Source organism: Phytophthora parasitica (genome assembly GCF_000247585.1).
Source record: "Phytophthora parasitica INRA-310 unplaced genomic scaffold supercont2.14, whole genome shotgun sequence".
Classification (NCBI taxonomy): domain Eukaryota; phylum Oomycota; class Peronosporomycetes; order Peronosporales; family Peronosporaceae; genus Phytophthora; species Phytophthora nicotianae.
The window spans coordinates 495,650-506,539 of record NW_008649000.1 but is presented as its reverse complement, the minus strand read 5'-3'; the positions used below and the strand labels follow the sequence as shown (position 1 = coordinate 506,539).

Below are 10,890 nucleotides of genomic sequence, written 5' to 3'. Positions count from 1 at the left end.
TGAAGTCGTTTACTGGAAGCCCAGCTACCACACGCCCTAAAAACTGATCTCCCGCAGCTTCATAGCGAAAATATCGGTCTTGTACCCCTCCAAGTGACCAGCCACATCGAAGACAAACACTTACGATCGACGGACCCCCCGTACTTCCACCACACGCAAATGTGGCCACGCCCTTTCTTATCGAATGTGTACCATAGCTTTTTTCAACGCCTTCTTTGTGAAGAAGACTCCCGAGTGCCTTACCAAATCTAACTTTAGGTTCTGACCCGGGAAACAATGGCCCCGGTTGGATGCGCGGGTTGCATGCCAAGTAAGCTCCTAAAGACGTTATCCAGCACGTAGATGGGTTATGTGGGTTGGAATATATGTGGCGAGGGTCCCGGGGTCCCGAACCTTCCTGATTGGTCTTAGTCTTGAAAAACAGGGCCCCGACACTGCCGTCTTTTGGTAAAAAGTGTTGCGTCTGGAGAGTTTGAACGGAGACCGACCTACACATTAAATTCCACTGAGTAGTCAGAAAAAGATGAGAGAAGCCGCAATCGTTCCTTTTGAGCGTAGCACTGCATAATTCCTTGTATAGTGAGTACGTGAGCGGTTGCTTACCGGAATTCTTTGCAGAACCTGATTGGTTTGTTTCAGCCTCGTATCGTTTAATCCCGGAAAAGATCCTCTTCATTCCCTCTCCATATTCTACTGGCAACAGCAACTCTCTCGTACGATAAAGATCCTTAATAGCGCTCCTGAATCCACTTAGCGTTACAGCTTTTACACGAGTCCGTTTGTAAGCTAGAAATTCATCAAACACCGCTGGAGTGAACTCGGAGAGGTTAAGGTCACCATCGGCTGTAAAATACCGAGCGATATTTGGATCTAAAACAGACCGTTCTTCTCGTAGCCACTTCTTGATCCCGTTGATGCTCCCTGTATACTTCTTTCTTGTATCGCGCGATATGCAAGCATCACGAAGAGCCTTCGGATCGACGAAGACAGCGTCCTCCTGTGAACTTCTTGCAGGCATTTTTTTCTGTGAAGTGATGATATGCGCTGGATATCATTCAATTTTGGCCAATTACAGCGATCCTGGTGCATACGATTTCTTAACATAATTCGATTCTTGATTGCCTATAGAAAATCTCAGTCACTCAGCGGCGTCAGGATTCACAGATTCCGGAAATCATAAGCCGATCCGCCGACGTTTTGGTTGAAAGTGCCACATAAAACTTACGTAAGTTAGAGAATGTGTAATTACCGTACTTCTCTGGCCCGCTTCAAAATGACGATTGGGGTTTTAATAAATCGCACATAACCGAGTAAATTGGATAAAAAGTGACAAGTTCTTATACTTGTCTCCCGACCACTAATTGTGACACTGGTGAACGCTTATTCCAATATTCCACTCACGGTCCATGCCAAGAACCCTCGAAAAAAAGGACATCCCACCTGCAATACGACTTCGCGTAGTGTTGTTCCTTGCCGAGCGCAGTGTCCGCGACAAGCTACTCCGGGGATCTGTGTGCGCGGCTGTGGAGGAATTTGGCCTCTGCCGCAATAGTGTCAAGAAAATAAGGGTACAGCCAGCTTCTCGATTCATAATTAAGTTCAATAGCTAATATCATGTTTTAAAAAGCATAAATATTAGACTAATTCTTATCAATCTTCTGATTGGTTAATTTTAATTGGTGGCTCACCGTTATGCCCCGGATTTTGGAAATAAACCTCGCCCTCTTTGCGTCCAAATTTTAGAGCTTCTAATTCGTTTCTGCGTGCACGGGTACATCCTATGGAAGCTAATCGTCTAATTTAATCGTCCTTAAAATTAGGTGTTATATCGCTAAATATTGACTGAACTGCGTCAAAAAACCTCATGGGATTCAAACTGCGGAGAGTTTGAGCGCATGGTGCTCATCCGTACCTGTTGCTAGTGCAACAAAAACAATATTCTCAGGTGCGCTAAACCGGGGGCTTTTCAATGGTGTGCTTATCGCTTTCTGCCGAGGTCAGGCTTCAAAGTTATCGGTAAATATATGAAAGCGTCATTTTGAAGCGGGCCAGAATCAGTAGATCAGTACTACTGATCCACGCGATCAAAATGTGGAACTGTCATATTTGATGGCGTGGACACGTTGAAGTGGATAAGGATTTCAAAAATCATTGTTCATGGATGGCTCAGTATCGAACTAGCACCGAATCAGTGAGATATGGCAACGGATTTCACAGCGTACGGCACGAGTTCGCTCGCTAGTGACGAGAGTTTGAGTGCTCGATCTGCTGCTCGACGCAAATGGATCAGATGGGGGTTCATCAGCGCCCCCACGGGTATCATTTTGGCCGGAATGGTAGTGTTGGGTATCTCTTCCCACTCCGTTGAGTCGATTATTGCCACCGCCACCCCCGATGAAGGAGACGTCAAGTGTTTCCAGAGCTCGTACGTCGACAACGTGACCAAAATGATGGAACCGATGAAGGGGCTCAAGTGGAAGTACGGGGGTGAGAAAACCACGGACTCATTCATCGCGATCGACGTGGACACCAAGTATCAGGAGATCATGGGCTTTGGTGGTGGGTTTACGGAAGCTGCGGCACTGCAGTTCCATAAACTACCGAAAGATAAACAAGAGGAGGTATTGACGCTCTACTTCGACAAGAACAAGGGCAGTGCGTACAACTTCGGTCGTGTGCCGATGGGGTCGTGTGACTTCTCGATGGGGTCGTACAATTTTGCCGAGACGGAGAACGACATGGAACTTAAGGACTTTGATGTGGACGTGACATACGACACGGAGATGATTATCCCATTCATCAAGCGTGCGTTGAAACGCCGACCAGACATGAAATTGATTCTAGTGCCTTGGAGTCCACCAGGCTGGATGAAGCGATCCAGCTCGTCGTACAGTGCGAGTATGCTGGGGTCAACCAAGCCAGTCGGACTGCGAGACGACATGCGTGCTCCATGGGCTCTCTACTTCTCCAAGTTCATTACGGCATACAAGAAGCACGGGATCCCATTCTGGGGAGTGTCACCACAGAATGAGCCGGAGTTTAACGCACCATGGGAAGCCTGTGCATACAATCCCGAGTATGAAGCTGAGTTCATTGGCGAGTTCTTAGGCCCCGTACTTGAGCGTAACCACCCCGGTGTTACACTCATGGCGTTCGACCACAATCGGGTTAGTGTAAACCGATGGGCGAATGTCATCTACAGCCATCCAAGTGCAGGCAAATACGTTGATGGCATCGCCTTCCACTGGTACGAGGACGGCGGTGAGCGCTACATGGACGGAGTGGCTTATCCTGAGCATTTGAACGACACCCACTTCGTTAATCAGAGCCGCTTCATGCTGAGCACGGAGAGCTCTAGTTGTCCTGGAGTCGCAGTCGGAGCTGAGGCGTGGTTTCGAGCTCAGCGCTACGGTCACAACATTATGTCGGATCTCAACAATTACGCTGCTGGATGGATCGACTGGAATTTGATACTTGATCACACGGGCGGACCAAACCATAAGGACAACGTCTGCGATGCTGCCATTATCGTGACTGAAGGTGGAGACGACTATTTTGTGCAGCCAATGTACTATTTCATCCAGCACTTTTCCAAGTTCTTACCTCCGGGATCTCGACGTGTGAAGACGAAAGTGGCTGCTCGGTTCGCCAAACCTGGCGATGCCCAGCTATTCGTTCACTATCAATCTTCTCTTGATAGTTGTGATGGGAGTTCACGACAGGCGATCCGTAGAACGGAAGACAACAAGATGCAAGTGACTGGAACTCCGTTCTGTCTGGACTTGGTGAACACTCCGACTGGACAGCATGAGGTTCGATTGGTGGAATGTCAGTGGACACCGCAGACGTGGACGTTTGAGGAGGACACGCACCGTGTTCGTATTGATGAATACTGTGTGTCACTGAACCATGGATCCACGGAGGACGGGGTGCGTATTATGGCCGATAAGTGTGAGGATGAGGTGGCTCTGTACCAACAATGGACGTTCAACGCGGAAGACGGGACGATGCGCTCCCATGCATCGCCGTCGAACCAGTGTGTGACGGCGGGCTATTCGTTCCTGCAAGCTGCTGCTTTCGTGGCACCGCAGAATCGCAAGGTTCTTGTGGTGTTGAACGAAAACACTGAGCCGGCAGACTTCCAGGTGCAGACTGGAAATGCAGTGCTGGACACGACGATTGCTGCAGGTGCCATTCGCACGTATGTCTGGGCGTAAATGGGCAAGCAATTGTGTTCTGCTGGGAACTGAAAATTACATGTAAGGTAAAAGGACAGCAAGAAGAACACCACCATGGGCAGAAATTGGAAGCATTCGGTCCATATAATGAAAAAAAAAAAAAAAAAAAAAAAAAGCACGTCAAGTATGGGTTTCAAATTGGCGTGTTTGAACGTCTTGATCCAAATTGTGTCGGCTTTAGTACATGCTGCGTCTACAAGACAACACACAACCCAGCCTCAGGACACGCAATAAAATACAGCAGGGGGTACACAACGTACTGAAAATGAGGCTGGTTCTGCATCTTTTGTCGTCGCTGTGCCATCACATTCGCCAGGTACGAGAACGACGACAAGTGTAGCTACGAAACACGAGTAAGAAGTCTACGAACAGCTTTCTCCACCTTGCTTTCTTCTCACCTGGTGGTTATAGTCATCTACACAACAACAGTAAAGCAAATTTAGTATCAAAAGATGTTGATAATATACTACAACCACGCACTTGGTGATATCTGATGATTCTGTCGAGCTTGCTCCAGTTCCAGCACGCGCTGTTGGGCTGCAACCTCATGGCGCTTTGAGACCCTCCGTCCCGCTACATCCAGCAATCAACCAGTCAAAATCTGTGCCTCCACCATGTTCCATACAGTTGATAGTATAGCGTACGCGCTGATGCTGTCCATTGCTCATGCTCCATGTTGCGTCGAGATCGACGTGGAGTATTGGATAATGGAGACGTGATGCATCAACAATGCAATTCAGTTCAAGGTCAGTATAGCGGGGGTACCAACCCGTTTGTGTGACAGCAACTCGTGTCTTTTGTAGCCATTTTGCAATGGCGGAGGAGGAGGCGCTAACAGCATCGGAGCCGCTCGCGCTCGAGTCCTCGTTTACGCACTGGGCGCGCTGTGTGGAGGTGCCGATTGGTGAAGGTCGTGTCGTGTCTGTGGAGCAGGATCCGGACTCGTTTGTGTTGGGAACAACCGTCTGGGACAGCAGCAAGACGCTGCTCAAGTTCATCGAGCAGCGACCCGAGCGGTTCCAGCGCTTTTCGTCCATCTGTGAGCTCGGCGCGGGCTGTGGGGGTCTTGCAGGCATTGCCAGTGCAATTGTCACTAGCGGACTAGCTGATGTGGTGCTCACAGACATTGGACCTGTGCTCCCGTGGCTACGACGCAACGTAAGAGAAAACCTGACAGGCAAAGAGATGCAGCGGGTCCGCGTGGAGCAGCACGCTTGGTACGGGGCAAAAAAGCAATTAACTAAGACACTGAAAAGATGCTGATGTTGTTTTATGGCTTGGTGATCATAGGGGCACGCCTGTGACAAATCTCAAGGCGCCGTTCGACTGTATCTTGTGTGCCGATGTGGTGTATGAGAAGGCGTGCGTCAAGCCCTTGGTGCAGTCACTGCTGGCTCTGTCACACCGCAAGACCGTCATCTTCTTGGCTAATGAGCGTCGTGCACCGGAAGTTCGAGCGGAGTTTATGAAACACTTGGATTCGTATTTCCAGTGGAAAGAAGTGCCCAAGACGGAGCTGGATGCCGATTATCTGAAAGAAGCGATCGAAGTGTTCGAGATGAGACCCAAGAAACGTAAAGTCCCGTTGGAGATGCAGATTGTGACTCCTGAGAACTATAACCCTGACGAGCAGGAGTATCATGCGCTGGGTAGTGGCGCTAGAAACGAGGCGGATCCGTACGACCGGGATCTCTGGAATGACTTGTTAAGAGATCTGTCCTTAGATCCTACAGACAAGAAGAAACCAAGCTGATGTCGTCACAGCAACAATATCCATTAGTTGTGCAAGAGGCAGTCGTGTTGATGTTTACACCCTCTTTCCTTTTCTCATTCCTTACATGCATACTCATCGAGTAAGTATTTCTTACTCCCAGGTGAACGTCCGGATGGCTCTAGGCGGTACCGTCGTCTCCAGCGCCACACCGCCAACCTGCAGTTCGAAGTCGGCCGGCTCAGTGTTTTCGTTCATCACCACAAGCACTTTGTGGTTTTCCGGAGTCACGAACGCGGAAGCCTGCACGAACGCATAGCCGGCAGTCACGCACTGGTCTGTCGTCGACGCAAGCGACCGCATCGTGCCGTCTTCAGCATCGAATCTCCACTGCTGGTGTGGCATGATCTCATCCTCACACAAGTCGGTGCTGATACGCGCTCCATCCTCAGTAGAGCCGTGGTTCAATGAGATGCAGTAGTCGCCCATGCGAATACGACCAGTGTCGGTCTCATACGTCCAATGTTGCTGAGTGTATCTGCAGTCCACCAACAGACCCTGGTGTCCCTGCCACGGGATCTCCTTCAGATCAATACAGAAGCCTGTGCCAGTGACCGTCAGCTTCCCGTCGTCCGTCGGGCGCCACTTCTGTCGCGAGCTGCCATCACAACGGGCCAGCATCGATGGATAGTCAACGTACAATTGCGGATCTCCAGGCTGAGTGAAGCGAGTAGCCACCTGCGTCTTAACACGACGCGAGCCAACGGGAATGTACTTGGAGAAGTGCTGGATGAAGTAGTACATGGGCTGAATGAAGAAATCCTTCTCATCCTCCGTCATAATGATAGGAGCATCGCAGTTATTCGCCAAGTGGTTGGGTCCTCCCTTGTGATCCAGAATCAAGTTCCAGTCGACCCAGCCAGCCACGTAATTGTTAAGATCCGACATGATATCATGACCATAACGTTGTGCACGGAACCAAGCAAGGTCACCGTGACCCACATCGGGGCAGTTGCAACTCTCTGTAGCCAACATGAAGCGGTTCGGATCAATGAAGTACGTGTCGTTCAAGCGCTCGTGGTACTCCACACCGTCCATGTAGCGTTCATCGTCGTACCAGTGGAAAGCCATACCGTCAACGTACTGGGCCGCAGTCGGGTGGTTGTAGATCTCCTCTGCCCATTGACGGACACTACCGCGGTTGTGGTCGAAGACCATAAGTGTAAGCTCGGGGTGGTCACGTTCCAGCATGGGGCCTAGATAGTTTCCAATGAACTCGGCCTGATACTCCGCCGTGTACATACACGACTCCCAAGGAACTTCTGCTTGCGGTTCATTCTGAGGCGTGAGGCCCCAGAAGTCGATACCGTGGTTCTTGTATGCTGTGATGAACTTGGAGAAGTAAAGCGCCCACGTCGCACGAACGTCGTCCTTAAGGCCTATAGGCTTGGCCGAGTTGAGCATGCTAGGCTCATAGTTGAATGCAGCGCGCTTCATCCAGGCTGGAGGGCTCCATGGCGCGAGGAAAAGCTTGAGATCCGGCTGGCGCTTGAGCGCACGCTTGATGAACGGAATGAGCACGTCTTGGTCGTGCTTCACATCCTTATCAAAGTGTTGGAGCTCCGTGTCATTGACTACATCGTCAAAACTGTACGAACTGGCTGAGAAGTCCGACGAGCCCATGGGTACGCGTCCAAAAGTGTACGCACTGCCCTTGTTCTTGTCAAAGTAGAGCGTCAGCACCTCCTCTTGCTTCTCCTTGGACAGTTTGTTGAACTGCAGTGCTGCGGCCTCCGTGAAGGCTCCTCCGAAGCCCATGATCTCCTGATACTTAGTTTCCACGTCCACGGCAATGAAAGACTTGGCGTTGGGCTGTGCGCCGTGCGTCCACTTTAAGCCTGTGATAGGTTCCATCATGTTGGTAACATTGGCCACGTACGAGCTCTGGACGCACGTCACCTCCGTATCTAAAGCTGGCGCTGCCTTGGAGTTCGGCGTGGACTTCGTTGTCTTTACGGGCGCTACGGCGGCGTCTTCCGGCAGCGCAATGATTCCGATGACAGCAAGGACGGTGATCACGGCGCAGATGGCGAGCCCCATGAGGCTCCACTTGAGAATAGTGCGCCTCCGCGTCGCACGCGCGCTCAGCCGCTCGTCGCTCGCCAGGGAGCTGGTGCCGTAGACTGTGGGCTCAGTCGTCATCGCTAGCAAGTCGAAACTTGTGCGCTACTCAGACGATTCAAAAGTGAGCTTGATGCGCCACCAAGCACCGGCAGGCCTCTGATGAGGAAGGATGCTGACGGTTGAGGGATGCGTTTGATTTGGATGGAGTATGGGGGCTTGTGCTTGAAGCGGCTAGAAGATATGTGTCACATAACGCACAGCACTTGTTACCGCTAAACGGCTTTCTGATACTTTTTGGTGGCAGAAGCCTGTAAGAAACGGGACAGCCGTCTTTCTTTATTTTCGGTTCGTAAATTACGCAAGCCGAGCTGATGCTTACCACGAGATCAGAGGAATCTTGCGCGTGGTGTCAGGGTGAGAGTGGTTTGAGCTTTGGCTGATGATGATGGATAGCAGGGCAAGACGAGTCGTTGCCGTCATCACCATGAGACCAAAGATATTCCAGAAGTCGAGCGTCGAACGTGACCGTGATACAAGGATGTTGTTCATTAATGGCTGCTGTTCAGTGCCTCGTCTTCATGCTCCTTGGATACTTCAATTGTGACCGCTTACCAGACATACGTGCGGATTGCACCCGCCAGTACCGACGTGTCAAGCACCGCATCGCCGACTTGCACCTGGAAATCCGCCGGCTCCGTGTTCTCATTAAGCACCACCAGCACCTTGCGGTTCTCAGGCGTCACGAACGCAGCAGCTTGCACGAACGAGTAGCCCGTCGTCACACACTGGTTGGATGTCGATGCCTTCGAGCGCATTGTGCCGTCTTCCGCGTTGAACGTCCATTGCTGGTGCGGAGCCACATCTGGTTCGCACTTATCCGCCGTGATACGCACACCATTCTCAGTCGATCCACGACTCAGTGACAAACAATAGTCGTCAATACGAATACGGTTCGTGTCTTCCTCAAACGTCCACGTTTGCTGCGTCCACTGACACTCCACCAGTCGAATTTCACGTCCTTTACTCGGAGTTGGCACCATATTCAGACAGAAAGGTGTGTTCGTCACCTGCATCTTGTTATCGTCCGTCTTGTGAATCATCTGACGTGAACTGCCATCGCAAGTAGCAAGAGAAGACTGATAGTCGACATACAACTGCGCGTCACCAGGCTTCTCGAAGCGTGCTGCAACCTCAACATCCACACGACGAGATCCAACCGGAATGAACTTGGAGAAGTGCTGGATGAAGTAATACATGGGCTGGATGATGAAGTCCGTCTCATTCTTAGTCAAGATGATCGGAGCGTCGCACAGATTACCCTTGTGATTCGGTCCTCCAGTGTGGTCAAGTAGCAAGTTCCAGTCGACCCAGCCAGCTACGTGATTGTTGAGATCAGACATAATATCGTGGCCGTAACGTTGAGCACGGAACCAGGCGTCCTTGCCGACGGCAACACCAGGACAATTGCAGCTCTCCGAAGCCAGCATAAAGCGGTTCGGATCGATGAAGTGAGTGTCGTTCAGGTGTTCGGGATACTCGACGCCATCCATGTAGCGCTCACCGCCATCCTCGTACCAGTGGAAAGCCATACCGTCGACGTATTTGCTAGCAGTCGGGTGGTTGTAGATCACTTCAGCCCAGTGCTGCACGTTGTTACGGTTGTGATCAAACACCATTAGAGTAAGACCAGGATGGTCACGTTCGAGTACAGGACCCAGGAACTCGCCAATGAACTCAGCTTCATACTCGGGATTGTAGGCACACGCTTCCCATGGCGCCGCGAACTCTGGCTCGTTCTGCGGTGAGAGACCCCAGAAGTCGATGCCGTGCTTCTTGTATGCAGTGATGAACTTGGAGAAGTAGAGAGCCCATGGAGCACGCCTGTCGTCTCGCAGTCCTACCGGCTTCACGGATCCCAACATACTCGCGTTGTAGTCGGAACTCGATCGCTTCATCCAAGCTGGTGGACTCCACGGCGCCAAGAACATCTTCATGTCTGGTCGGCGTTTCAACGCACGCTTGATGAATGGGATAATCATCTCCGTGTCGTGTGTCACGTCCACATCAAAGTCCTTAAGTTCCATGTCGTTCTCCGTCTCGGCGAAATTGTACGACCCCATCGAGAAGTCACACGACCCCATCGGCACGCGACCGAAGTTGTACGCACTGCCCTTGTTCTTGTCGAAGTAGAGCGTCAATACCTCCTCTTGTTTATCTTTCGGTAGTTTATGGAACTGCAGTGCCGCGGCTTCCGTAAACGCACCACCAAAGCCCATGATCTCCTGATACTTGGTGTCCACGTCGATCGCGATGAATGAGTCCGTGGTTTTCTCACCCCCGAGCTTCCACTTGAGCCCCTTGATCGGTTCCATCATGTTGGTCACATTGTCGATGTTCGAGCTCTGAAAACACTCGATTTCCTCCTCATTGGGGCTTGCAGTGGACACAGTAGACTTGGCTGAGTGGAAGGAGATGCCCAGCACCACCAATCCGATGACGATGATTCCTGTAGACGCACCAATGATCCCCCATCTGATCCATTTGCGCCGAGCAGCAGCGCGAGCACTCAGACGCTCGTCACTGGCAAGTGAACTCGTGCCGTACGCTGTTGGCTCCGAGTGCGATGCCATGATGTCTCTCACTCAGTCCCTCCTCGATGGCAAATTTGATACTAGCTGCTGGAAGATCGCAAAGATCGCTGATCAATTGCGATAAAGTTGCATTAACGGCTTCAGTTGCATAAAAGTTGCTGGATGGCATTCAGAAAAAATACCCATTAAAATTTTGATGGGGTTTTTTCGTCTGAATGCTATTCCG

General features: G+C 51.0%; 5 protein-coding genes across 7 annotated transcripts; 2 read left to right on the top strand and 3 right to left on the bottom strand.

The window, feature by feature from the left end:
- Positions 1-2,179: 2,179 nt before the first annotated feature.
- PPTG_08511 (hypothetical protein) lies at positions 2,180-4,356 on the top strand. Its single transcript, XM_008902624.1, has one exon. The coding sequence runs from the start codon at positions 2,199-2,201 to the stop codon at positions 4,215-4,217; it is 2,019 nt and encodes a 672-aa protein (XP_008900872.1). The 5' UTR covers positions 2,180-2,198; the 3' UTR covers positions 4,218-4,356.
- Positions 4,346-4,994, bottom strand: PPTG_22254 (hypothetical protein). 3 transcript variants are annotated; one of them, XM_008902835.1, is made up of 5 exons: positions 4,883-4,994; positions 4,719-4,811; positions 4,637-4,653; positions 4,499-4,578; positions 4,346-4,431 (listed from the first exon to the last, which is right to left on the bottom strand). In XM_008902835.1, exons 1-5 carry the CDS (start codon positions 4,911-4,913, stop codon positions 4,416-4,418), a joined length of 237 nt encoding a protein of 78 aa, XP_008901083.1. In that variant the 5' UTR covers positions 4,914-4,994; the 3' UTR covers positions 4,346-4,415. The 3 variants fall into 3 exon arrangements, with proteins under 3 accessions (XP_008901083.1, XP_008901085.1, XP_008901084.1); XM_008902837.1 differs by having other exon boundaries at positions 4,499-4,653; XM_008902836.1 differs by having other exon boundaries at positions 4,346-4,653.
- A 46-nt stretch (positions 4,995-5,040) lies between these two features.
- On the top strand, positions 5,041-6,044 carry PPTG_08510 (hypothetical protein). Its single transcript, XM_008902623.1, has 2 exons — positions 5,041-5,455; positions 5,529-6,044. Exons 1-2 carry the CDS (start codon positions 5,052-5,054, stop codon positions 5,989-5,991), a joined length of 867 nt encoding a protein of 288 aa, XP_008900871.1. The 5' UTR covers positions 5,041-5,051; the 3' UTR covers positions 5,992-6,044.
- PPTG_08509 (hypothetical protein) lies at positions 5,990-8,360 on the bottom strand. Its single transcript, XM_008902622.1, has one exon. It carries the CDS (start codon positions 8,149-8,151, stop codon positions 6,103-6,105), a length of 2,049 nt encoding a protein of 682 aa, XP_008900870.1. The 5' UTR covers positions 8,152-8,360; the 3' UTR covers positions 5,990-6,102.
- On the bottom strand, positions 8,318-10,784 carry PPTG_08508 (hypothetical protein). Its single transcript, XM_008902621.1, has one exon. The coding sequence runs from the start codon at positions 10,701-10,703 to the stop codon at positions 8,682-8,684; it is 2,022 nt and encodes a 673-aa protein (XP_008900869.1). The 5' UTR covers positions 10,704-10,784; the 3' UTR covers positions 8,318-8,681.
- Between the last annotated feature and the right edge of the window lie 106 nt (positions 10,785-10,890).

Coding starts and splice junctions, on each gene's coding strand:
- PPTG_08511 (XM_008902624.1), top strand. CDS start 2,199: ATGGCAACGGATTTCACAGCGTACGGCACGAGTTCGCTCGCTAGTGAC.
- PPTG_22254 (XM_008902835.1), bottom strand. CDS start 4,913: ATGGAGCATGAGCAATGGACAGCATCAGCGC. Junction 4,812..4,882: donor GCAATGGACAGCATCAGCGC/GTACGCTATACT, acceptor TGCTGGATGTAG/CGGGACGGAGGGTCTCAAAG.
- PPTG_08510 (XM_008902623.1), top strand. CDS start 5,052: ATGGCGGAGGAGGAGGCGCTAACAGCATCGGAGCCGCTCGCGCTCGAG. Junction 5,456..5,528: donor CGCGTGGAGCAGCACGCTTG/GTACGGGGCAAA, acceptor TGGTGATCATAG/GGGCACGCCTGTGACAAATC.
- PPTG_08509 (XM_008902622.1), bottom strand. CDS start 8,151: ATGACGACTGAGCCCACAGTCTACGGCACCAGCTCCCTGGCGAGCGAC.
- PPTG_08508 (XM_008902621.1), bottom strand. CDS start 10,703: ATGGCATCGCACTCGGAGCCAACAGCGTACGGCACGAGTTCACTTGCC.